Genomic DNA, 24,555 nt, shown 5'->3' on the forward strand with positions numbered 1-24,555 from the left:
GCCCAAAGAGCATGATAATGTTAAAGAAAAAATTACTCTGACACATGTTAAAATGGTAAAGAAGACTTGATTCAAGACTTTTATAACAGGGGTCCAATCTGTTGCAGTTAGGGAGAGGAATCAAGTTCAGCTCCAAATACAGCAAGACAAATGGGGATTTATAGCCAAAGAGCAGGGTGAGGGGGTCAGTGGATGGAAAATTACTAAGAGGAACGATTAAGGGTAGGGGAATTTCTGCTAAATTGACCTAGCAGAATTCTTGATAAAGGCAGACCAAGGACTTATACATCAAAGGTGGAGGATGAGGAACTTGATCAGATGTCAAGGATGATCAGATATCAAGAGTAGGGGACTCTCATTAAACTTGCTTCACGGGATTCTTGCTAAAACTGGGCTGGGCAGCCAAAGACAGGATGGGGACCAAGGTTGAGATCTGGCTGAGTAGAGGGCTCAGAGGAACCTGATGACAATTTGGTCCAAGAAAGAGTCTTTATTTAAAGTTATTGTGAATTAATTACACTTCAATAAAAAATAAAATTAAAAAAAAAAGAAAGTTAGCCACCATCCAGACATAGCTGGGGTTGGGTTTTCCAGTTAAGTGGGGACCCCAGCAGTGAGGAATTCAAGCAGGCCCAGGAGATGGGTGGCCATTCTGGAGATCATTCTCTAGATGGGTGGCAGAACCCCAGCTGGGATATAAAACAAGGCCCAGATTCCAGAGAAGAGGGCTGGCAAGGACAAGATAAGAAGCAGGGCCTCTGGTAACTGGGCTGGAGTTCAAAGAAGGGCTTAAGTGTTGGGGAAGGACTTGGGTACTACATTGATAAAGACTTCAGCTTATTACTAAGAACTAAGCCTTTTATGGCGTATTGGGAGAGATACCACAGAGCTATGACTGGGCTCAGGAGTCACTCCTGATAATTTCAAGTTCCTTAAGTGTTGGCAACAAAAAGATCCAGGAGGTAATGTGGGAGCCCCAGCAATCAGAACTAGGCCAGCAGAATCCAGGACATGGGGTGACATTTCTGAGCCTATTTGTGGAGACTGTCTTATTTAGACTTCCTCCAGATTGGAACAGGTCTGAGGCTGCAAGTGATAGCAGAACAACTTCAAGATTCAACTCAAGCATTAACCTTTTCCATGATTTCCTTTACTTCTGATACCCTCCTCCACTTCATCCCCCCAGGCAGAACTCACTATGCCTTCCCTTGTGCTCCAGGGATAAGCAGCATAATGCTTGAAACATTCTCTATCTCGGCACCCTTAACACTTTAATGAATGTATTTATTTGAAAGTTTTATATATATATATTTACCCACCCTTAAAGGTAGAGTCCACGACTTGTTATCTGCATCTCTGTGACCCAGCACAGTGCCAGACAACATGACAGATATATAATGCAGTGGAATCAATATGCAAAGATTCCTGAATGCAAACAGGAGGAACTGAGGAGAGCAGAGGCAGCGAAAGCAGGGCAGGTACCACTATCTAAAATTTAGTGAATGATTCTGATATGTCTAACTTGATATGATCGAGATGCTTGTTATCTTGTTTACTTAAATAGCACCACAACAAACAATGAAGAACCCCAAACTAAAAAAACGAAAACAAAAACAAGCTCAAAATACGGTAGTAAGTTGCAGGGCACAGTTTAGACCTAAGCTGTCTGATTTCAAATTTAGGCTTTTAATTACTGTGATCTTAGTATTACTCTCTGAAGATGGAAGATCCCGATTTCAAGGTAAGTCAGTTATGACCTCCCACACAGCCATAAGTGATACCCAAGCTGATATAATCTCATCAGGAAAAGGACAATGACTATTTTCCAGATAATAGAGTAAGAGACCATGCCCCAAATTTTTTGATTGTGGATCTAGAATATAACCAATGAATTATTCTCCAAAAAGTCATTTATGTCAAAGATTGCTACTTTTCATGGTCTCATCCATGGAGCTAGAATGGATCAGAGTTGGGGGAGTGGGAGATAGCTGCCCACTGGAAGAAGGAAACAGGGATGAATTAAACCAGGGGCTATAAATATGAAGGGATTAACTAGGGTAATTTGTAAGTACATTAAACTGAAAACAGACCCAAACACAGCTGGGAGGACAGCCAAAGCCACGGAGAGAAATACACTGAATCAAAGGAATAGGACAAGGACATGGTAGGATAAAGAGCAAAATCATGGCCAGGCAAATCGAAACTGGATTAATGAGCGAGGTACAGAACACATGAGGTGGGAGATAGTTCATGAAACTGGGGCTGCAAACACTAGTCGTGGCTTGGTGTTGGTTGAATGCAGAGCCTGGTGTGAGCTGTCAGGGTCAGGTCACTGGGCTGCATAACAGTACCTCCTTTGGTCTCTCCTTGCTGGATGGGACAAGCTGGACCACCTCTGGGTTTTGTGGTAGAAGATTGGAAACTGCGTAGCTTGCTTGAGGGGAGTCATGGAATTCTTGGGCTTGATTCCTATCTGTGGTCCATCCACACAACTAAATGATCAGAACTGACTTTTGTGGCAGTGTCCACCTACGTCAAACATGACAATTCTTGTCAGGAACTGTGAGGTGGGAACTGTGGGTGCAGGGAAGGGTCTAACTGAGATGAATGTGGCGAAGAATGAGAGTATATACATAGGAGGTGTTTGGAGAAGGTTTGGGGAATAGGGAAACTGGGAGCTTTGGCTACATGGTAGACAGTCTCAAACTTGGAACCTCTGCCTTCCATGACTGGGTGGTGTTTGGTTGGGAGGAGAGATGAGCCAGTAGGTTAAATTAAGCCAGTAATAACAGTAACAATATACTGATAATAAGTGACATTTAGAGAGTGCTTGCTATATGCCAGGCACTGAAGTAAGCATTTTATAAGGATTAATTTATAAGGATTAATTCACAAGCCTGCAAAATAGTTATTTTTCCAATTGTATGGGTGATGGAACTGAGGCTCAGGGAAATCAGATGATATACACAAGGTCATATAGCTGGTGAGTTTTGGGGAACTGGGCCTTGGGTTTTGTCTGATCGCAGAGATGTTGTTTTTACTATGATGACAATGCATTATCAATGTTCTTAATGGACAGCAATTAGATAAGAACTTCAGAGACCAAATACCAAGTACCAAAAACCAAACTGAGTCCAGAGAGTAGAGAAGGACTGTTAATGGAAAATGGAGCCAAGAATCAGAAACTGAGCAGAGAAGGGAGCAGTTAAGTAAAGCAGGGGAGGGCTCACACTGTTGAGTGGAGAGACCTTATAGCATCCTCTTGTCTCATCTGCAGTGACTAAGGCTGGCCAACTATCGGTAGATCAGGCAGAAACTCAGAAAACTCAAAAGTCTGAAACTTCAAAACTTTTTTTGAAGAAAAGAGGGGAAATGGAAACTTAGTTGTAAAGGTTGGTGAAGGTAGGAATGAGCTTTGTACTGAATGTTGAGGTACAAGGGGCAGTAGTGACCAGTGCAGTGAGGTTGATGGCCAAAGATTTGAGAGAATGGAAGAGGATGCCATCAAGAAAAGCGGATAGCTACAGCTCTTCCCCCAGTTACCAACCCTCCCAATTCTGAAGCCCAACAAGGGTCCTCCTGCCCAGTGTCACTGGAGTCAACAGAAAGAGACTGAGTTTGGTTCAGAAGCAAAGGAAAGCAGGAGGGTATAGCTTAAGTAGTATAGCACATGCTTAGCATGCACGAGGTCCTGGGTTCAATCCGCAGTACCTCCTCCAAATTCAAATAAATAAATAAACCTAATTACCTCCCCCTCATAAAACAAACAAACAAAAAGAAGCAAAGGAAAGCTTTATATCATTGCTCAAAGAACGGAGATGTGCGAGCTCATACTGCAGAGCGCAGGCTCTTCCCAACTCGCCAAGGGCGGGGCTGCTTTGCACATTTCTCCTTAGACGGGAAGGGGGCGGAGTACTTGCGCGCGCGCAGCCGCTCCGCTCACAGCGCCAGATCGCAGTGCGCAGCTGGGCGCGTCTGCACACGGCCCGCCGCCGCCATGTTGAGTCACAGTGTGGCCCGCCGCCGCCATGTTGAGTCGTAGTGTCGCCCGCCAAGCTGAGGTGAATTTTGCACGAGGGAGTCTCGGCTGAAGTGCCCCGTGTGAGGTCTCTACACTTGGCACCCTATGAGCAAGTGAAACTAGACTAAGCGCAGAGGAAAAGAAAGAAAAGGTTAGACTTTATTTTATTACCCAGATTCTATTTTTATTTCCTGGAATTTTTTTAATGTGCTTTGCTGCGGACCACCACCACCACCCCGTTCTCTCACAAAGCAGTACCATCTCCCAACAAATTCTAGGGTAATGTTTTCAAAACAGCGACCCATTAATAGATTGTGAAACCAATTTAGGGGGTTGTGACTAGCATTTATTAAAAAATAAATAGGAAATAACACAGTATCACACATAATAAGGATAAGTATTGTTTTTGTTTCACTGTGTGTGTATTGAGTTGCAGTCAATGCAAAATGTGGTTTTTACTGTGGTAGGATAGAAAATAAAAGCCACTGGAGTAGTTTTCTTTGTCGGTTTTCTGTATTAGCCAGCTATTCCACTAAGTTAGTGAAGGCAGGTGTCACTCCAAGCATTCCTGATTGTTGTATGCTAGTAATTAGTAAAGCTTCACCCACACTACAGGATGGACCAACTGTCTAGATTAGTGAAAAGCCTGAATTAAATTATACAGCTTTAAAAGAACTTTAGGTTTATTATTTTCAAATAGAATAAGTGGAAGCGAGCTAACCAACTGTTGCCTGGTACGTAGGGGTGGGTTTTTCCTTGGTGAATAAACAAGAGTAATTTGTAATTGACATTTCAAAGAAGCCTTAGAAACAGGCCTGCCTTTGTTTAAATCATAATTACCCTGTTTGTATGTAAAAGGATACTTCTAAAGCTTTTCGAAACAACTGGTTCTTTTAAGTAGATAATTATTCCCTTTCCAATCTTGTTTACACTATTCAGAAGTGCAGTGAACCCTTTTTTTTTTCCAGAGATAGTACAAAGGTTAACTTCAGCCAGCCCTTCCTCAAATTATCACAAATTCCCAATTAGTGAATTCTAAACAGGGTTTCCCTGTAACAATATACCAAAGACTTGTATGATGTGTTCTTTATTGCTTTGAATAACGTCTGACAAGTTTCCAAGTACCAGGCCACCTGGATATTCTCTATCTGTCAGAAACATGTGGTCACAGAGGTGCATGGGAGGGTTAGAGGAAACAAAAATCAGGCACAAACAGGCAGGGGTAGTGAAGGAGACAAAAGGTAGAAAATGCCCCTCCCTTTTGTTTTTAGTATCTAATATGTTATCAACTGAATAGTACATTTATAGGCAGGCCTCAGTGTAAAGAAGGGCTGCATTTTATATTTACCTTTAACAATGCTATAGATGAAAATAGAAAACGGAGCTTTTTTGTATGTAGACTGGAAGTTATTAGAGAGGGCCAGAGAAGTTGGGAAAAAGATGTATTATGAAAAGAATTATACTTGTCCTTTTTTGCATAACTTATTTCTCATTGCAGATTCTCACTCAGTGTACAAAAGGAAATGCATGAAATACTTTAAGAAAAACAAAAACAAAAATGTTATAATCCCAGGCAATACTGTTTTCTAGTTCTTATCTTCTGTCTTCGGAGCTTGGCCTCTCTCACGGGCGGATTCTCAAGCTGCCTTATTACAGGGGCCTGTTGTCTGTAATTGTCTTTGTTTATCAGGGCCCTCTGTCACCATGAAGTTTCATGTCCAAAATCTTGATTTAGCAGTGAGACCATCAGGCAGGAAGCCAACTCTGCCACTAATTAGTGTAAATCAAAAGGGGGAAGCACGTCCCAGTGGAAGGGTCTGCAGCCAGGGTTAGTAAGACCGACTGACAGGTCAGAGAGTTGAGTGAGACAAAAGGGCTTGGAGAAATGCTACTCAGGGCCAGAGTCTTTCTGTCTCTTTTCTCTGGTTGTACCCCTTCAGATGCAGCGAGGGTCTGTGATAACCTCCACTGATTGTTTGTTTCTCTCCTGTTCCAGCAGATGCCCATTTTACTCTGTTGTTCTTCCCTTAAAAGACTTAGGTCCCAGGTGGTCTCAGCCAGGGTGGTGCCATTCCCCTGTGTCAGTGAATGGTTTATTCATGGACATGTGATCTAATTCTGGAAAGGGACTGTTTACTGGTGGGGGCATTCTGAGAAAAGTGTCTTCAGTCTTGAAAAAGACCTGCCCAGGGACAAAATGGTCCTTTTTCATTTGGTGGATGATACTGAATCTGCACGTGATGACTGCAACTGTGACAGCGACCTCTTGTCCATAAGGGTGTTAGTTTAAACATATCAGAGTGAGAATATGGAAGAGTCTAGATCCTGAGCTGCTGAATTAACAAATTCTACTTGTGGACTTCTTGTTGGGCAAGAAAATTTCCCTTATTCAGCATTTCTGTTACTTGCAGCCAGTAAAGGGTCTTAGCCATCTTCCTCTCTATAATTTTTAGGGCAACTCCTTTTGCCTAGGAGGTTAATGTACTGAATAAGGTGCATGTACGCCTTTGATAGGGCCTGTCAAGGTGATGGTGAGAGCTATTAATAGATGAGAGAAGGTCTTTGTAAGTGTTGTGGACCTTTTTGGTTTGACTGCCTCAGCCCTTTTCTTTTCTAGGAGCCTCTTTTTTCCCCTGATTCTCATGCATGTTGTTACAGTGTAATCCTGCCTGTTCCCATCCCTTCACCCTGTCCAGGCACTGATGTCAGTAGGACTTTCTTCCAATCGGAGTTTCTTCCTGAGAATTTGGAATTGGGACCAGGAAAGAGATCATTTTCTTCAGCAGGTTTTCACATTTCCCTTCATGTAGATTCATGTAGATTGGACTTACAGCAGGTTTTCACATTTCCCTTCGTGTAGATTGGGAACCAGAGAAAGCAGGTTGTAACAAGAAGAAAAGAATGAAACAGAGAAGGGCAGAGAGATGCGATGAAAAGTTCTGTTGGTTTTCAAGTCTCTGGTTCCAGTTAATTCCTCAGGCCCATCTGTTTACCCACTCAGGCATCACAGCACATCACTAGCAGATTCTTATTATAAGCTTCCCTTTTTGCTTATGCTAGTTCAAGCAAATTTCTATTAGTGGAAACCAAAAGAATTCTTAAAACAGTGGTGTGCTGGTAAACGTTTAACAATCGTCTCTGATTGTTGAAAGCCCTGATTTTTTAGCACTTGCTGATTTCTGTGATATAAATACTCCCACCATTGCTTATTTTGAGCTACCAAAGTGACATCACTGAACATGGAGTTGGGAAGAAATGAACACATTGGCTCTGGTGAGCTAGTCTGAGATGGCTCCAGCACACCACTGCCTTATAGACACAGCATGCTTTTCAGAATATCCATGTTAAAGAGAGGTTCAGGGATATATACTGATGACTGCTAAGTTGGGAATTCTGGTATTAAAATCTTTTAATTAATTTCAAAATGTGCAGAGTGGTGGGACTCAGGGACCAGAGGAAGTAGGATTAAGTTTTTAAATATCAAAAAAATACTTTTTTCAGTATAATAATGATTTGGGTGTATTGGGACTAGGTGAAAGGTAGGGAGCTTGGACTGAGGAAGGGAAAGAGGCTGGAAAGTATAGAAAAAGGTGGCCTGTGTGAGGCCGAGTCCAGGCCTTGACCAAAAGGAGAATATCACCTTCTGCAGGGGAGGAGGGGCATTCTGGGGGTAAGAAGCCAAGGCTACCTGGTGCCCGAGGCCACCACATCAACAAAGGATTAAGTTAGGTCATTCAGCTATCTCCTATAAAATCTCCTGGTCTGCTTTGCTTTTATCTGAAGTTCCTTCAAAGAGGGAAAAGTCTTTTAGTACACAATTAAAGATAAGATAAGAAAGTATAAAATGTATATGCAGGCTTAGAGAAATACATTTATTGTGAATGAGGTCAAATAATCAATCAGCAAGTCTGACGTCAGATCTTTCCCTCCTTTGAAGAGGGGAAGTTGGCAGGGGTGAAGAAAGATGATATCAGGACTTTAAGATGCCCCTTCCAGTCTAGCCATCTGCCCACACTTGATTCCTCTGTCTGAAATGCCACTCACCAAATCTTCAAATGTTGGACTCTTCAAATGTTGAACCACCCCTCAATTTTAAGACCTGTCTCAAAGATCACCCCTCTAACATTTTCTGTGGACCTCCCAGGAAAGTTGGGTCCCTACAGTTGAGACCCCTGCTGTCGCCCTGTTGTAGCCCATCATATCTTGCTGTCATGAACCCCAATCCTTCCTCTCATATGTTTGATGTTCAAGTAACTGTGATTTGGGGAGATTATGCACAGACACTCCTAAATCCCAGAACTTGGGTTTTCGTACTTGAACTCATGGAACGAACATTTCAAACGACAGCCTTGTTTAGTTTCAATGGCATCAGTATCTTTGTGCACTGGTGTGTGTACATCTATATGAATAGTTAGTCTTTTGACATTTATACACGGAGAAATGACTATGTTGATGTTAGTGATAAGAGTAGATTTTATAAATTTAGTTCACTTGAGACAAAGCTGGAAATTATTAGACATGCTGGAAGGGATGCATTTTAGCATCAATCACATATTTGGACTTAAGCCTGTTGACTCTGCTTATTTGTGGAAAAAAAGATCAAAATTAGAGACACATATAAAATGCTGAAAAATATATTCCTGAAGAATATATTTGAAAGGTGATGTGAACTACTTCCTTTTATAAAAATTAATTCCAGATGGAACAAAATTGAAAGATAAAACAAGGAAACCATAAAAGTACTAGAAAAAAAGCACTAGTAAAAAGTTTCCTAATCTCAAAGTAGGGAAGACTTTTCCAAGCACAATATAAATAAAATCCAAAAGACTTAAAAGAGAAGACTGATATTTGGACTGAATAAAAATATTTAACCTTTTGTAGAGAGAGAGAGGATTAAAAAAAATGTAAAGTGAAAAGACAAACGGGAAAATTTTGCAACACAAAATTGGGGCAAACCGTAATATCCCAATACATAAAGAGTTTTAAAAATAAGGTAAAGCCAAACAAGTTGGTAGAAAAATGGTCAGAATATATTAATAGAAAGTTCACAGAAGAGGAATGCCAAATGACAAAAAAAAAAAAAAAAATTAAAAATGCTCAAATTCACAAAGAATTAAAGAAATAAAAGTAAAACAATGAAATATTTTTCCTTTTGATTGGTATAAGTCCACTGTTTAGTGATACCAGTATTGGGAAGCTGTGGGAAGCAGGCCCTTTCTTTTTTCCTTTTTTTTTTTTTTTTTTTGTATTTTAATTTTTAAATTTTTTGCACAGTTTTTAAAGGTTACTTTCCATTTACAGTTATTACAAAATATTGGCTGTGTTGTATATTCTCTGTGTTGTACAATACATCCTTGAGCCTATCTTACACCCAACAGTTTGTACCTCCTACTCCCCCACCCCTATACTGCCTGTCTCCTCCCTCCCCACTGGCAACCACTAGTTTGTTCTTTATATCTGCGGGTCTGAAGCAGGCCCTTTCAAAGCAATGTTGGTGGGAAAGAAAATTGGTATAATTTTTTGGAGGGCAACCTGGGAATATAATAAATGCTCACACTCTGTGACCTAGCAGTTCCATTTTTAAGAATTGGTCCAAAAGAAATATCTTTTCAGATGTACAAAAAAAATGCAGATACGTACTTAAGACTATTCACTGAAGTAGTGTCTCTGCTTAGGTTGCCAGGTTCCCAGAATCTGCTTTTTAAAAATGACATTTTTATTGTGTTGTTTTCTGATTAGAAGTACTCACATGCATTGTAAGAAATTCAAATAACACAATTATGTTAAAATAGAGAGAAAATACTACCTCAAAGATGATTGCTGCTAGCAGTTCAAATGCATATTATTTCCAGACCATTTTTGTGCATAAACACATATAACAAGCTGAACTATTTCTTTCTAAACCTAGGAACTGGATAGATTCAGATAAATATTTTGAGATATATTTCTTCTCATCCCAACTCTTAGGTGCAATCTGAAACTTAGGAGCTGAATACATTCAGAAAACTTAATATCCTTCACTATCTGAATTTACTACCCAAACTTTAACTCTTGCTGTCTGAATTTAGAAATAAATAAATTTGGATAGCCAAATTGTACAAAATTGTACAAATTTTTTAAAATGAAAATTGAATTGTAATATATGCTATTCAACAACTTGCCTTTTTTGCTTATAAATGTATTTTTGACATCATTCCATGTTAGTTCATAAAGATCTATCTTATATGTTTTTAATGGTCACATAGTATTCCATTGTATAGCTATATCATAATTTATTGAAAGAGCTTCTTATTGATGAGCATTTATTCATAAAAGTATATGTACTGACATGGAAAGGTGTCCAAATGTATATATATTTCTCTTCTCTTCCCTTCCAGCTCTAAGAATGTATGACTGTGTGTAGATCCACTTTTAATTCAGAGTTGCGTGGTTTGGCTCTTAATTATAAGCCACAATGTAATTATACTTTTAATGTATACATGTTAATCACATCTCTCCACCTACTGTAAATTGTAAGCTCTTTGGAATGAGGGATTATCTTTACTTCTGTGTCTTCCAAAATATGTTGGGCGCTTACTTTGGAAAAACAGTTTGGCAGATCCTAAAAAAGTTGAACATAGAGTTACCTTTTGACTCAGCAATCCACTCTTTTAATAAATTAAATTTTAATTTTGAATATGCTTCAAAATTTGTATGTCTCTTTTACATCAATTGTAGTTTTTTTTTTACCTTTTAATCTCCTTTGCTCAAATAATAATAATAATAATATATATATATATGTATTTTAGAAAATCAGGAGGTTTTTTTATTCTTCCAAATCAGGTTTCATGATATTAAAAAAAAATCTGATGAAAATCTTCAAGGGAACTTTCTAATTGCAAGTAAAGTCACTGTCATCTTTAAAAAATTTTTGATTCTGTAAACTTTATATACAAATGAAGCAACTGCTAAATTCCACAGCTTTTAAAATTACACACATATTACCAACATTTGACAGTCTCATCTAGAGAGTATAGGTGAGAGCTTAGTCAAAAAATTAAAAACACATCTTTTTGGATTTCCTCAGGGGAAACAGCCTAAAACACTGCATCTTCTGTTTGAGTACATATGACATCTCCCCTGAGTCCAGTCTTCTCCACATATGACAGGAAAAAATGTGGAAAAGTAAATGTAGCAAATATTTGTTTTAGTGAAACCTTTAGAACCTATGTTTGAGGCTAGGTTGGACATTAAGCCCAGGGATTTATAAAGGCCAAGCCTGCCTTCTGAGGTCTCAACCCTTGATATGCCTTAGGAGTTGAGGAAAATAATGATTTCACTTTTGTGTGTGTGCAAATGCATGTGTTCTCCTCTCCCCCTTTTTTTTCATTTTTAAATTTACGCATAGTTGATTTACAATATTGTGTTTCAGGTATACAGCATCACTATGTTCAGTATTCTTGCAGATTATACTCCATTAGATATTGTTACAAGATAATGGGTATAATTCTCTGTGCTATACAATATATCCTTGTTGCTTACCAAATAATATTTTTAAGTTAAAAAGTTGGACATATGTATAGTTTGTCTAAAATTTTGTAAAATTTAAAAAAAAAGCTGGTTAAATATAGACACAGAAAAAAATTGATAAAACATATACACCCAATTGGTAACAATCATCAGAGATACAGATTGGGATGGGGCAAGTGGCAACATGAGATGTAGTCACTTTTTTTGGCTATAAGTTTCAGCAATGTTTGAATGTTTTTATTATGAGAATATTATTTTAGAATCAGAAAAATATCTAAAAAGTATACAAAGGCGATATAGGTGAGTTCCTTATACTTTGAAATAGTGAAAAATTAGATGCCATAAATAAGGGATTTATTTAGATTAAATAAATTATAACATATTCATATCATGGAATACAATTTAGCTCTCCCCAGAATATAGTAGCATCTCATACTTATAAAAATAACCAATAATAACAGTATGTTTTTATATAGGGCAAACTATTAATTATCTCTAGGGGTACCATAGTATTCTGAGTTATTTCTGTAATGTTTATTCTTGATGACCAGCATGAATTACTTTTGCAATTGGGATAAAGGGCTCTTATTTCATGTACATTTAAATTAGGGATTTTATAATATTTTTTAGTTCTTGAGAATTAACTACCCCACTCTATTATATCAGGTAAGTCTGTTGTTTAACTTTCATGCATTAGACTTTTGCACACATTTCTTGGAATCTATAATGTATTTTAGTAGGAGACTGTTTAGATATTCCTTTCCTTTCTTTCTCTAGACCAGTGCTATCCAATAGAAATTAAATGTAAGCTGCATAGGTCATTTTAAATTAACTAGTAACGACATTTTTTAAAAAGGTAAAAGGAAACAGGTGCAATTGATTTTCATAGTATAGTTTGTTAACTTAATATATCCAAAATTTGACATATAATGAATATAAAAATTATTAATGACATCTTTTACATTCTACTTTTCATACTAAGTCTTTGAAACCATATGTGTATTTTACACTTGTAGAATATCTCAATTTGGATGCTAAATTTTCAACAGTTAAAATGTTCTACCAAAATATTAAATTGTTTTTAAAGGAAAATATTTTACACTGCTTCAGTTTCTAAATTTAAGTTACAATTAATTAAAATAAAATAAAAAATTCAGTTCCCTGGTCACGTGAGTCATATTTCAAGTAATCAATAGCCACATGTTGCTGGTGGCTACATTCTTTTTTAAAAATAATTAATTAATTGATTAATTTTTATTTATTGAAGTATAGTCATAATAGTTCAGTCATACATATACATACATATATTCCTTTTCATATTCTTTTTCATTATAGGTTACTACAAGATATTGAACATAGTTCCCTGTGCTATACAGAAGATACTTGTTGTTTATCTATTTTATATATAGCAGTTGGTATCTGCAAATCTCAAACTCCCAGTTTGGTGGCTACGTTCTTGAATAGTGCAGATATAGAACATTTCCATCATCACAGAAAGTTCTATTGGAGAGTGCTAGTCTAGACATTGAACTCCTGGCTAATAAAATCTTATTAATCTTTGGAGTACTACAGTTTAACAGTGCCTGTCACATAGTAGGTATTCGATAAATGAGGGATCCATTTATGGAACCTGAACTGAGGTGATCATAAATGGAAACCTGATGCAGAAAGAGAAGGATGGGAAAACAGATTGTCACAATATGGTGTTAGATGGTTATCTTCCAGCTGAGGAAGGACAAATAGTTATTGTACCAGAGGTCTTTTGGACTTGGTGTTGCAAACAGGAAACAATCTATGGATTCTGTTTGTTCTTCCCAACTTACTTAATATAAACAAGAATTTGTGTAATGGACTTTTAGACCCAAGCAAGTGCAAAGGCTATCTTTGGAAGAAAGCCAGGTCCCAGTGTAAACTGGGGCCCACTGGATTGACATAATGGTTGTCTGCTGGTAGCAGGTGAGGGCAGCAGAGAGCTGCCAGGGTGGTGAGCTCTGGGGGGCCCCAAAGTATGGGTAAGTGGGAAAATGAACTATTAGGGTGAACCCAAATCAGGAACTCACAGACCAAAAAGAAAGCCGCTAGAAGGCACAGCATTAAGAGGGATGCCAAACCAGGTTGGGACCAAGGTATGAGGAAAGATGCCAGCATCTACCCATCCCACCTCAGAGAGAGGTTTGGTCTTTTCTTTCGTTTTATGTAAAGTATAAGAAAATTAAAGAAAATTAAAATTACTGTTAACCACACAAAAGTGCATAGCCAAATCACTGATTTAAATTTTTGGTGTATTTCCTTCCTATATATAGTCATTATTTTGAATGCATGTTTTGTAAGTGGTTTAAAAAAGATTAATATTCTGTAAACATCTTTCCATGTCCTTACATATTCTTAGTATTCTTATGCATCATTTTTAATGGTCTCCTCATCTTTGGTTGGAGTAGATTTGCTCTGCTTGATTTAACCAATTGCCAACTGTAGAGACTAGGATTTTTCTAATTCTTCACCATTCGAAACAACATAAATACCATGTAAATCTTTATACGTATCCTTAAATTCCTAGAAGTAGAGTGACAGGTGCAGAGGTCCATATCTATAAGGTTTTGGATTTAAATTGCTAAATCCCTCTCTTGGAAGGCTTTAACAGCATACCCTCTTCCTCTAGTGCCCATTTCCCCACACCCTCATCAATTCTGGGTAATATTAATAACAGGCAAACAAACAGCATCCAGTGCAACCAAAAAAACCCCATCAATTTTGCCAACTTGATTGGTGAAAAAAAATGGCAATAACATTTCTTTGGTTACTACTATGGATGCTGGACTTTTTTTTTTTCTTCTAAATTTGGTTGTGTGTGTGTGTGTGTGTGTGTGTATTTGACCTGCCTGTTTTTGTTAGTGTCCATTTTCTACAAGATTTTTTTTTGTAGAGTTCTGTAAATGCTGTTTACATAGTAAGGATATTAAACCATCAAAGTATATGCTGCAAATATTTTCCACTTTTACACTGTTTGCCTTTTTATTGTTTTTGCATATGGCTTCCCAGAATATTTTTTTAACTTTTTTGGGGGGGGGGCGTAATTTTTGGAACAATATTAGATTAAAAGAAAAGTTGCCAAGATAGGAGAGGGAGAGTTCCTTTATACCTTTCACGCCACTTGCTCTGAGGTTAACATTTTACAGTAGTCGCCCCCCCTTATCCTTGGGGGATATGCTCTTAAGACCCCCCCAGTGGATGCCCAAAACCGCAGATAGTACCTAACCCTTTATATAGTATGATTTTTCCTATATATACATACCTATGATAAAGTTCTATTTACAAATTAGGCACAGTAAGAGATTAACAACAATAATTAATAACAAAATAGAACAGTTATAATAACATACTGTAATAAAAGTTATGTGGATGTGGTCTTTCTCAAAATATCTTGTATAGATTTAATACCTTTCCATCTCAACTAAGCCCTTACCAATCACTGTAGCCGTAACTTCTGGAGTTTGAGGTGCTACAACAAAACTAGCACAATTTTCTTCCTTCACAATTTCACAGAAGATTCATTCTTGCTGTGAATCTGAGCAACCTCAGCATACAATATTTTTTCTTTCCTTATTAGGTGGAGAACTTTCACAGTTTCCCCTAAAGGAAGCACTTTATGGCTTTGCTTTGGCTTATGCAAGTTGCCAGCATCACTACTCTTGCACTTTGGGGCCATTATTAAGTAAAATAAGGGGTACTTGAACACAAGCAAGGAGATACTGCGAAAGTATAACTGAGATGGCTACTCAGTGACTAACGGTTGGGATGCGTTGGATGAAAGGATGATCTTTGGCTTGAATGGGATGGAACAGAATGACAAGAGGTTTCATCTGGCTGCTCAGAATGGCATGCAATTTAAAATTATAAACTGTTTGTTTCTGGAAACTTCCATATGATATTTTTGGACCTCGGTTGACCTTGGGTAACTGAAACCCAGGAAAGCAAAACTACAGATAAGGGGGGACTATTGTACATAACCATTGAACATCTGTCAAAACAAAGCAATACCATAAGGTTTTAAAGTTGCCTTGCTCATGTGCGGCAGAGAATGGAGCAACTCTGATGTAATCTTTACCTTCCTTTGATGGAAAATTAGGTTTAAAATTTGGTTGACTGAAATTTGGAGCACATTTTTTTTCCCCAGACACTGTGATTTTGTGTATTTCCCAGTCAGAACACAGAAGTCTGTAATCCATGTTCTCAAATATATCATTAATAGTTTACTAATAGAGCTGTAGAACTCATTGTACTATGAATAATAATGTTTCTGTGTGCAAAGGCATTCAGAGTTTTGATTTGGAAGTGATTTGGAGTCTAGTAACTCTACAGAAGGATTTAATTTGTAGTCCTGTCTCCCATGGTTCCGTTTAGTGTCTTGCTCTCCCTGCTATTAGGCTAGTCACTTCTGGGGTTAAAGGGCAAAAGTGAGAAGTGTGCCTAACATCATCAGTAATAAGAAGTAACATACCAATAGGGCACTTTTTAAAAGAAAGCTATCATCTTTCTCTTTCTGAATTATAGCTTCCCCAGGGATAGGCTGATAAAGAGGTGGTTGGTCGAAAATGAACTTTTCCTAAGCTCAGTGGAAGTGCCTTGAATGACTGGACAATCCAGAGTATCAGATCCGTGACCCAGGGTCTGAGGATGCCTGCTCTACCCCTGATCACCCCTGGGGCTTTGTGTAAGTCACTTCCCCTTTTGGGGCCTCATTTCCTCATCTGCAAAGCAAGGGGACTTCAGTGATCTCTCTCCATCTGGAGATTTTCTCAGTGATTCTCAAAAACAGATTTTATTGGAGCTGATGGTTATATTGTTCATGATGTGGATTGTGATGATGGTTTCATGGTATATACATATGTCAAAAATTTTCAAACAGCATATTTTAAATATATGTACTTTATTGTATGTCTACAATATGTATATCTCAATACAGCTATCTAAAAAGCTGATTTTATCCAGCTTTTAGAATTGTGAGGCAGTAAAAAGAATGGTACTCTATTCTGATAAGGATCTGTTTATAGTCAGTAACAGAGAGAAACAAGAGGTGATTTCTGGAGTTTTCCCTACAGGCTCCTACTAAGGCTTTCTCCTCCTCCAACTTCTATTCATCTTTTAAAATGACTATTCTCATCTATTTCGGGAAATGTTCATTTTCTTCATCTCAGGCATCACCCCAGAGTCCTCTCCCTTCTTTGGACTGCCTGAACCACTGCAGCTCTAGACTCATCTGCACCATCTTTTTCAGGAAGAAAAGAGAGCCATTACATACCTAACACCGTGAACTCAACTCATTGGCTAGTACTTCTCAGCAAAAATTCCTCTTTGAAAGCATATTGTAAGGGGGATAAAACAAATTCTTACAATGAACTTCATGCATTATGACAGTTGGGTGAGGAAGTGCTGGGAGGCTGCTGTGGAGGTGGCTATCTGCCCCTCCTTTCGCACCTACTGGTAAGTCCCCTTTCCCTGACTTCTCCTATAACCAGTCAGGCACCAGTCACTCACCACAGACTCATGATTCTTCCACTGAAATAGCTCTTTGAGCCTATCTTGTACATTCCCTCTGCCACCACCCAGTCCAGATGCACCATTTTTAATCGGAATTTCTCCAGGAAGCTCCTTATTTGGCTGCCTGCTTGTATCTCTGTCCTGCAACCACCCTGCAAGATTCGTCATTCTCAACATCACCTTCAGCTATCACTTACCGGCTCAGAAACCTGAAGCTCTCCACTTGCCCCTTTCATCAGGTATAAACTCTTCTGCTTGGACTGGGAGGCCCTCCACCATCTAGCCCTTCTCATATCTTCTTCTTATATTCTACCTTCCCCATCACGTCCAGGGTCAGCTCTGCAAATTTCCTCCCAACCCAGTCATGTGCCATTATTTTCCTAGTTCTCTACCTTGATCGTGTTTCCCAAACACCAGAAATCCATGCTCTCCTCAGCAAATCCTATGCCCTAAGACTCAGCTCAGACCCCATCTTTTCCAAGAAGCTTTTACTGACTCTCCAAGTACATTAATTTCAGTTCATATGAACACTGTCTACCTGATATGTGCTGGGGACATGAAGGTGAACTATAGCCTTTGCCTCTTGGTTTCTTTCTTTTTCCTGACACCCAAGAGAATGAAAAACCCCAAAACACCATATATATACATTTCCTCTTAATGTAGGTACTTGAGAATTCTAATTCAGCAATTTAAAGTGTGTGCAGATGAAGAATTTGACGCACAGAGGAAAGTTGAAAATTTCCTTGTTTCTGTTGGTTGATTCTTGCTAGGGTGAATATAATGTATATAAATGACTAAAATGAGATAAAGTTTGATTCCTAAAAATAGATAGGTGTATTTTCTCCTTTTGCAATGAAGAACAAAGTCAGATTAATGTACACAGACAAGGAAATACCACCTTTGTTTAAAAAACCTTGTTTAAAAATCAAAATGTATGTTATAATTTAATGTTTGTTTAAGAAAAACCTCTAAAACATAGAAAGAAGACTGGAAAGATAGACACTAAATGGTTTTCTTTGGGTGGAGGATTTATTGGTGATTAAATAAAACACTTCCTTTTTATCCAAACTTCCTATAACAAGAATTTCGTTGTCATAATTAGAAAGTCATTTTCATTTTGGGAAAAAGCACAGGAACAGGGACATCAATTTGGTACAAATGCAGATGGATCACTTTAGAAACAGTCCAAACTTGAATATTAAAAGGCCTTCTGTTTCATTTTAATATAGAGTGAGGACTGGAATGGGCCATATCTATAGGGAGATTCAGCAGATGTGGATTAAGTGATTACAGTGTTTCTGGGTAAACATAAAAATAAACAAATGAGCAAACTAATGGAATGTGATAGACAGGATGCATGAGTAATTACTATAAATGCTGTGCCCTTTTTTGTTTTTGGTCAGAGACCCAGAAAAGACTTTAACCTCTAAGTCTATTAATCTGGCTTCTATCACTGGTTGGAGTTAGTGGCACTTTATGTTCTAAACCATAAATGCATGATTTAGCCTTGATATGCTCTAGCAAGTTTGTTTTCTTTCTATCAAAGTTTGTTATCTCATCATAGGAATGGAAATGTATGGATTGGTGATATCACACAGGTGGGTGTCTACAACCTTGAGAATTTGACATGTAGGTGGGAATTTTACTATGTGGGAATTCACTTGAGTTCTTAGACTGCCAACACATCAGCTGCAGCCGTGGTCCCTATAAATAAAGTGCAGGAGTGACATTGAATTCTGGACTCTTGGAAGACCCTTAACTATAAGACTGATCCTGTTTTTTTGGTGCCCCTTTTGGCCATATCTACTGTCAAGAAACATTTGTAGGGTAAGTTATGCTTTCTGGTGCCTGTTTGAATTTTGCTTACATGATTCACAGAGTCTCTCACTGGATTGTTGCAGAATAATGAGTGTTAAGTGTTCAGCATTTTCAGAGTTCTTTTAGATTTGGAGAGGGGTTACTGGGATAATAGGAATGAGTGATCAAAAGAGAGAGAGAGAGAGGAATGATATTTAAAGGAGAAAAACAAGAAGTGAAAACTGAACACATGCACCCTATTTCTCCCTATTCTTAATCATCCTCCCTGCTGATGCTCAGAAGGTAGGGATAACAGACATCAGTGAAAATAAAGCTGTTTGGTCATTTGTCTCAGTGCCATCTCAGTAAGTGACAAGTTGCTCTCCCACTTCCTCCATGTCAGCCCAAGTCCTTCCTATCTTCAGATCAAATGCTTAGACATTGGAACCTCATGAGGTGGGAGGCCCAAGGCTGCAGACTTCAGCCCAAATTCATCTATCACGGATCTGCAGGATCCATCTCTGTTCCAGAGTACTTTGGTTTCAAGATTCTGTGAAGAGCTTTAGGCAGCATTTCTTGAAGAGTGTTGCAGGGAACTAGCAAAGTAGCCAAATAAATTTGGCCTAAAAAATAGGCAGTCAAATAAATTTGGGAATCAGAGGGTTAAACAAATTATGGAATTTCTAGGAACTTTTACTAAATTAGTGTACATTGTAAATCTATAAGAGGGGGGATCTAGGTTGCTGCATCTGTCCATTTATTTTGATCATCAAACTCCTTCCCACCGTTTTTTTTGTTTGTTTTTTTTGTGCTGAGCAACTCAAAAGGTCTTAGAAGACACACCAGGAAATATTAACCCAATCAATGTATTACTTTTCCCAATGTCTTCCCATTTTAAAGGGAATCTATGGATTACCCAAAAGGAATGAGACTCAAATGGAAGAATTTTCAGACCATCTATGGCTGGTGGTACTGGAAGGCAGCAGAGACTTCAAGAGCATAGATCCTATCACTTATATATTCTAGTGGAGTTAAATGGAAATTGGATGGTACTTGGTTTCAGAAGACCTGGTTCTGGTCCTTCATTACAGCTCTCTGTACCAATCCCTTCCCCACTGCACAAATGGGCAGGGCAGTGATTCAGGAAGTCAGCCTACTCAGTGAAAGGGAGAGAGGAAAAACCTCTGTCATCAAGGAAGGGCTATAAGAATCCAGCTCTACTACTAGACTTTTTTCTAAGAATATGTGTTTGCTTGATTTGCAACTTCTCTTTCCTGCCAAGGTGTCCTTGATATCCTTTATTCCTCATTGTGTGTGTGTGTTTGTGTGTGTGTGTGTGTATAGAGAGAGAGAGACACCATGATTTATCTGGGTCCCAATTTTCCCTAGCCATACCCCAAGTTTGGGCCACATGAATGGGGTTTGGAGATGGAACTCTGATACACTTTAGCTAACAACAACAAAAACACCCTAGGTCTACCCAGATGTAAATTTAATTCCTCTTTTGAGGACTTTTAAGCACCAAATTAATTATTCTACTTTTTAAAAACCTTATTCTGAAAAACAGGAACAGATAAGTTTTAAAAGCCAATGCTTTATGAGCAGCAAGTGTTACTTGATAAATAATCATTAGCTAAAGGAAGGGTAACTTCACTGGCAAACTTCCTGCTAGGAGCAGGTACAGCTGTTAATTATTATTTAGATAATTGTTCCCTGGGGGAGGTAAAGCCATTATATCAACTCTTCCTTCTGGGGATGTGGGTCAGTATACTATTTATTAGTTTCTTGATTGTTAAAGAGATTATTGACTGCTGTATTAACCTTATACATGTGGAGACTGACAGGAGCAGAAAGCAACAGAAACAGTGCCCAGGCTTTTTTTTTAAGATCATGTCTGTGGTTAACATTCTCTTTTTTTAAACCACTTTTTTTTTTGGCGGGGGGAATTATGTTTGTTTGTTTGTTTGTTTGTTTGTTTGTTTATTTATTTATTTATTTATTTATTTATTTATTTAATGGAGGTACTGGGGATTGAACCTAGGACCTTGTGTTATGCTAAGCATGTGCTCTTCCACTGAGCTATACCTTCTCTGGGGTTACTATTCTTTAGAGGTCAAATCCTTGAGATCATACCAAGGAATGAAGAACAAATAAAAAATCTTGTGGAATTGGAGCCTAAAGAACATCTTCAGGTATCTGTCCTAGAGGGGACCTTTTTTTTCCCCCCATTGTGAATACTCCATAAATAGACATGATGATTGTGGTCTCTTACTTTGGATTGTATCTTGTCTTCTCTGATGAGAAGCGTAGAATGCTAACTTATGGAGCTGGGATACAGAAAACCTGGGCTTTAGTCGCAGCTATGTGACATTGGGCAAGTCACCTATCTTCCCTGTGTCTCATTTTCCCATTCAATATGATGAGGATAAATATACCACTCTCTGTCTCACAGGTGTTTTGTAAAAATGAAAAGAGAAATTGAATGTGAAAGTCATTCAGAAAAATTGCTGAACACTTTTAATGCATTATTTCCCTTTAAAATAATTTACAGAATTAATATTCTGTTATGAAATGAATTGGATCACTTGAATGTCAACTGTTAAAAAAAACTGCTACAGTTTTAAATAATCTTTACCTTCTGCCAGTTTTAATATCTAACTATATAAGGGGAAAATTATATTACACATATGCTGATGCTTGGATATTTAAAAACCCTTCCAGCAATATCATAGTAATTCCACAATGATTTTAGCCTTATAGGCTTGAGGTAAAATAGATACAAATTGATTTCTTGAAATATACCCATGCTGAGCTGTCCGTTTCCCTGGAATGACCCACTCATTGCCTGGGCCTTTTATCCCTTACAGCTTAATTTCTGGAAATCACCCACCATCCCAGGAGAGACAGCCCATGTCCGAGTTCCCTTTGTCAGCATCCAGGCAGTCAAAGTTTTCTTAAGAGTCCCAGGGAATTGTTTATTTCATCATGATGGAAAGTGTTCAGGTGATTATTCCTCAGCCTACCCTTCCAGAGGCTTGCTGGTCCATATGAACTGAAGGTCCATCCTCTTTTATCCTTGGGTACCCTTGCCAGAGAAGGGACCTGTGGGTGCTACCAGGGCCTTCCTGCAGGCTGGGCTACCCCCGCAGAGTGAGTAGGAAGCCTCTGTCCCTCTCTTTTTTGCAGTTGGCACAAGTGAGATATGGTAATAAAAAATGTAATGGAAATGGCAGAAGAGAGTCTCTGGCATGAAATACAAAGTACAAACTGAAGAGTGTTAGTCAAAGTAGGTAAAAGTAAGATGTTATTCATTTACTTTTTAATTGGAGGTTACCTCAGACCCGGGGTTCCCAGAAAGGAAGAATGAGCCGTAAGACAGCCACACGACTATCATCCTACATTTGCAGCATCTGCCTGGCCAGAAATCTGTTTATGCCCTATCCCCTTTCAGGGTGCTGCCAGAATAAGGGAAAGGCATCACCCCAAAGCCTATAGAAGAGGGAGAGGAATGCTTGGGACTGGGAACTTGAGAATCACCATTTCCTTCACTATTATCGGTTCAAATGCATCACTGTAAACTAATCATAGGTATGATCGATTTATCTTAGGTTCTGTTGGACAAGAAGAATGAAGAAATGTTACTTTATCAGAGAAGAGAATGGAATGGTAGTTTCAACTTTGAGGCTTATCGTATCTTGGAAGAGGTAGGTATTTCAAAATGAACATCAAAGAAACAGGGCATTCTCTTCTTCTGATAACAAGGCCTATACTTAAACTTGGTGATTTAATGGAAATTATTCTCACATTATTTCCTAACTTCTTAAAGTTTCTCTAGGATTTCACAGTCAGTATCAGTGTCACTGCCTTAAGGCAGGCCCCGAAGCCCACCTGTCCATCCCAGCAGGCACCTCATTTGGAAGTGTCCAGGAGTGGCTTAAGTGAGCACAAAACAGCCTTATGCTCATGCTGATTTCTGACCTGTGCCACCCACAAAGCCATTTGAGAGCTATGTTTCATGGCTGCCACTGATGATGGAATCAGGGGACACCTTGATACCCCTCAACCTGCCAAATGCTCTCAGACCTCATGGCAGCAAAGTCTTGTGCAGCGTCTTTTCTGTCTTTCCTGTTTTGTTGGTGTGAAGAATGCCCCCTTCCTCCACCTGGGTCACCTTGACAGTGCTGCACTTGCCTCTGCGACACACAGCTTTTCTTGGGGGCCACAGGGGTGTATTTGCACTGATTTGGAGAGGGGCAGGGGAGGGGAAGGATTGAGGAGATGGGGGTTGGGAGGTTAAGGGGAGAGGTGGGGGAGTAGGAAAGAGCCAGTGAGCAGCCTAATTCCCCCAAACCAGCAATTCTAAAACACAAATAACTCTGAAAACAATCTTTCCCCTCTGAAAAAAAAAAAATTGAATTTTTTTTGTGGCAAACTCTGAGCTGACCTAAACTGATTTAGGGGCAAAATCTGACCTGAACTAACTTGCTGCTCATGTGTTTCACTGTCAGAAATATTAACATAGTTGAATATGGAGCACCGCCCATGTGTAATATACAGTGTATCTTCCTACCTTTCTTAATTTGAAGTAGGTATGGCCCCTAAGGATTTCAGATAAAGGATAGTGGACCAGTACAAATAGTGAGGGAGAAAAGAGAGTGATGGAAACAAGATGCTCTCTCTCCTTTGCCTGGCCTTACAAATTGGTGTCTGTGTCTAGCCGAGAGCAAATGCTGGCAACAGCTGGAGGAGCCGTTCTCAGGCCGTTCACTCTCCAGACATGCCCAGACCTGTCTCGATACCAGCAATGGACACAGCTTGGGTGCCCCAGCTGCACAGCATTTCAATCAGCCCTGCAAATAGGAGCCAGAGTAGCAGGTAGCCGAAGTGCCTCTGAGGCAGGCACCCAGGTTGTCCCGGCCATAACTGCCTTTCTGTGTTTTGTAGCGCCTGCCTCTAAATACACTTGTTTGTTTGTTTGGTTTTCTGTACCACTACCATTTGTGTTCCTCTGCTAGTGAAGGCAAGCAGCTTTCTGGCTGGGGAAGTTCCTTCTCATAGCTGGGCTGAGGCAAGCCAGAGGCAAGCCAGATCAGTTCCATTTTATTTGAATCACAAAACTGTAAAGAGCTGGCTCCCCTGCTGCAAAATGGCTTCCTCTTTTCCAGCCCCTGTAGTTGCCCAGGGACTCATCATCTCTTAGCTTTGACTCCAGCGTCCCCAGTCCCACAGCATCTGCCGGGCTGCCCTCTCCAGTCCCCAAGGGAATGGAAATGGAGGAGAGAGAAAAGTCACTAATGGATGCATCAGATTATTCATCTGCAAATGTCTATTTCATTTTAAACATTCCATATTTCTCAAGAAATGAATAACCTCGTTGCTGAGCACCCTGGTCTAGGGCGCAAAGTGAACATTGGCTATCCTTTTGAAAACCGGCTCATGAACGTACTCAAGGTACACAGGTGCAGTGCTGGTTTTTCCTCTCCATGCTTCTAGAAACCTGCTCCTCCCAGGCGGGCCGTCTGTCCCAGCTCTGGCTGCAGAGCGGTTCCTTTTTTCTTCCCCTTCCTAACCAGTCCTTGCTGGTTTTGAGTATCCACCTCCCCACTACCCCCACCCTTCTTTCTTTTCTTTTTCTCTTAACTGCACAAGCTGACGCAGGTCTGCAGGAGTGAATTAATGCTCTCATCTTG

The 24,555-nt window shown here is 39.1% G+C and overlaps 1 protein-coding gene across 1 annotated transcript in view; it reads left to right on the forward strand.

Annotated features, from left to right (window-relative positions):
* The first annotated feature begins 1,720 nt into the window (after positions 1-1,720).
* The window catches only part of CPA2 (carboxypeptidase A2), a 36,722-nt gene continuing 13,887 nt past the window's right edge, over positions 1,721-24,555 (forward strand). Inside the window, 8 exon segments of the mRNA XM_006184746.1 lie at positions 1,721-1,741; positions 18,785-18,844; positions 18,846-18,895; positions 20,976-21,057; positions 21,733-21,822; positions 21,824-21,868; positions 22,474-22,569; positions 24,215-24,316. Coding sequence (XP_006184808.1) covers positions 1,721-1,741; positions 18,785-18,844; positions 18,846-18,895; positions 20,976-21,057; positions 21,733-21,822; positions 21,824-21,868; positions 22,474-22,569; positions 24,215-24,316 — 546 coding nt within the window.

The sequence above is a fragment of the Camelus ferus genome, chromosome 7 (assembly GCF_009834535.1).
Source record: "Camelus ferus isolate YT-003-E chromosome 7, BCGSAC_Cfer_1.0, whole genome shotgun sequence".
In the NCBI taxonomy this organism is placed as follows: domain Eukaryota; kingdom Metazoa; phylum Chordata; class Mammalia; order Artiodactyla; family Camelidae; genus Camelus; species Camelus ferus.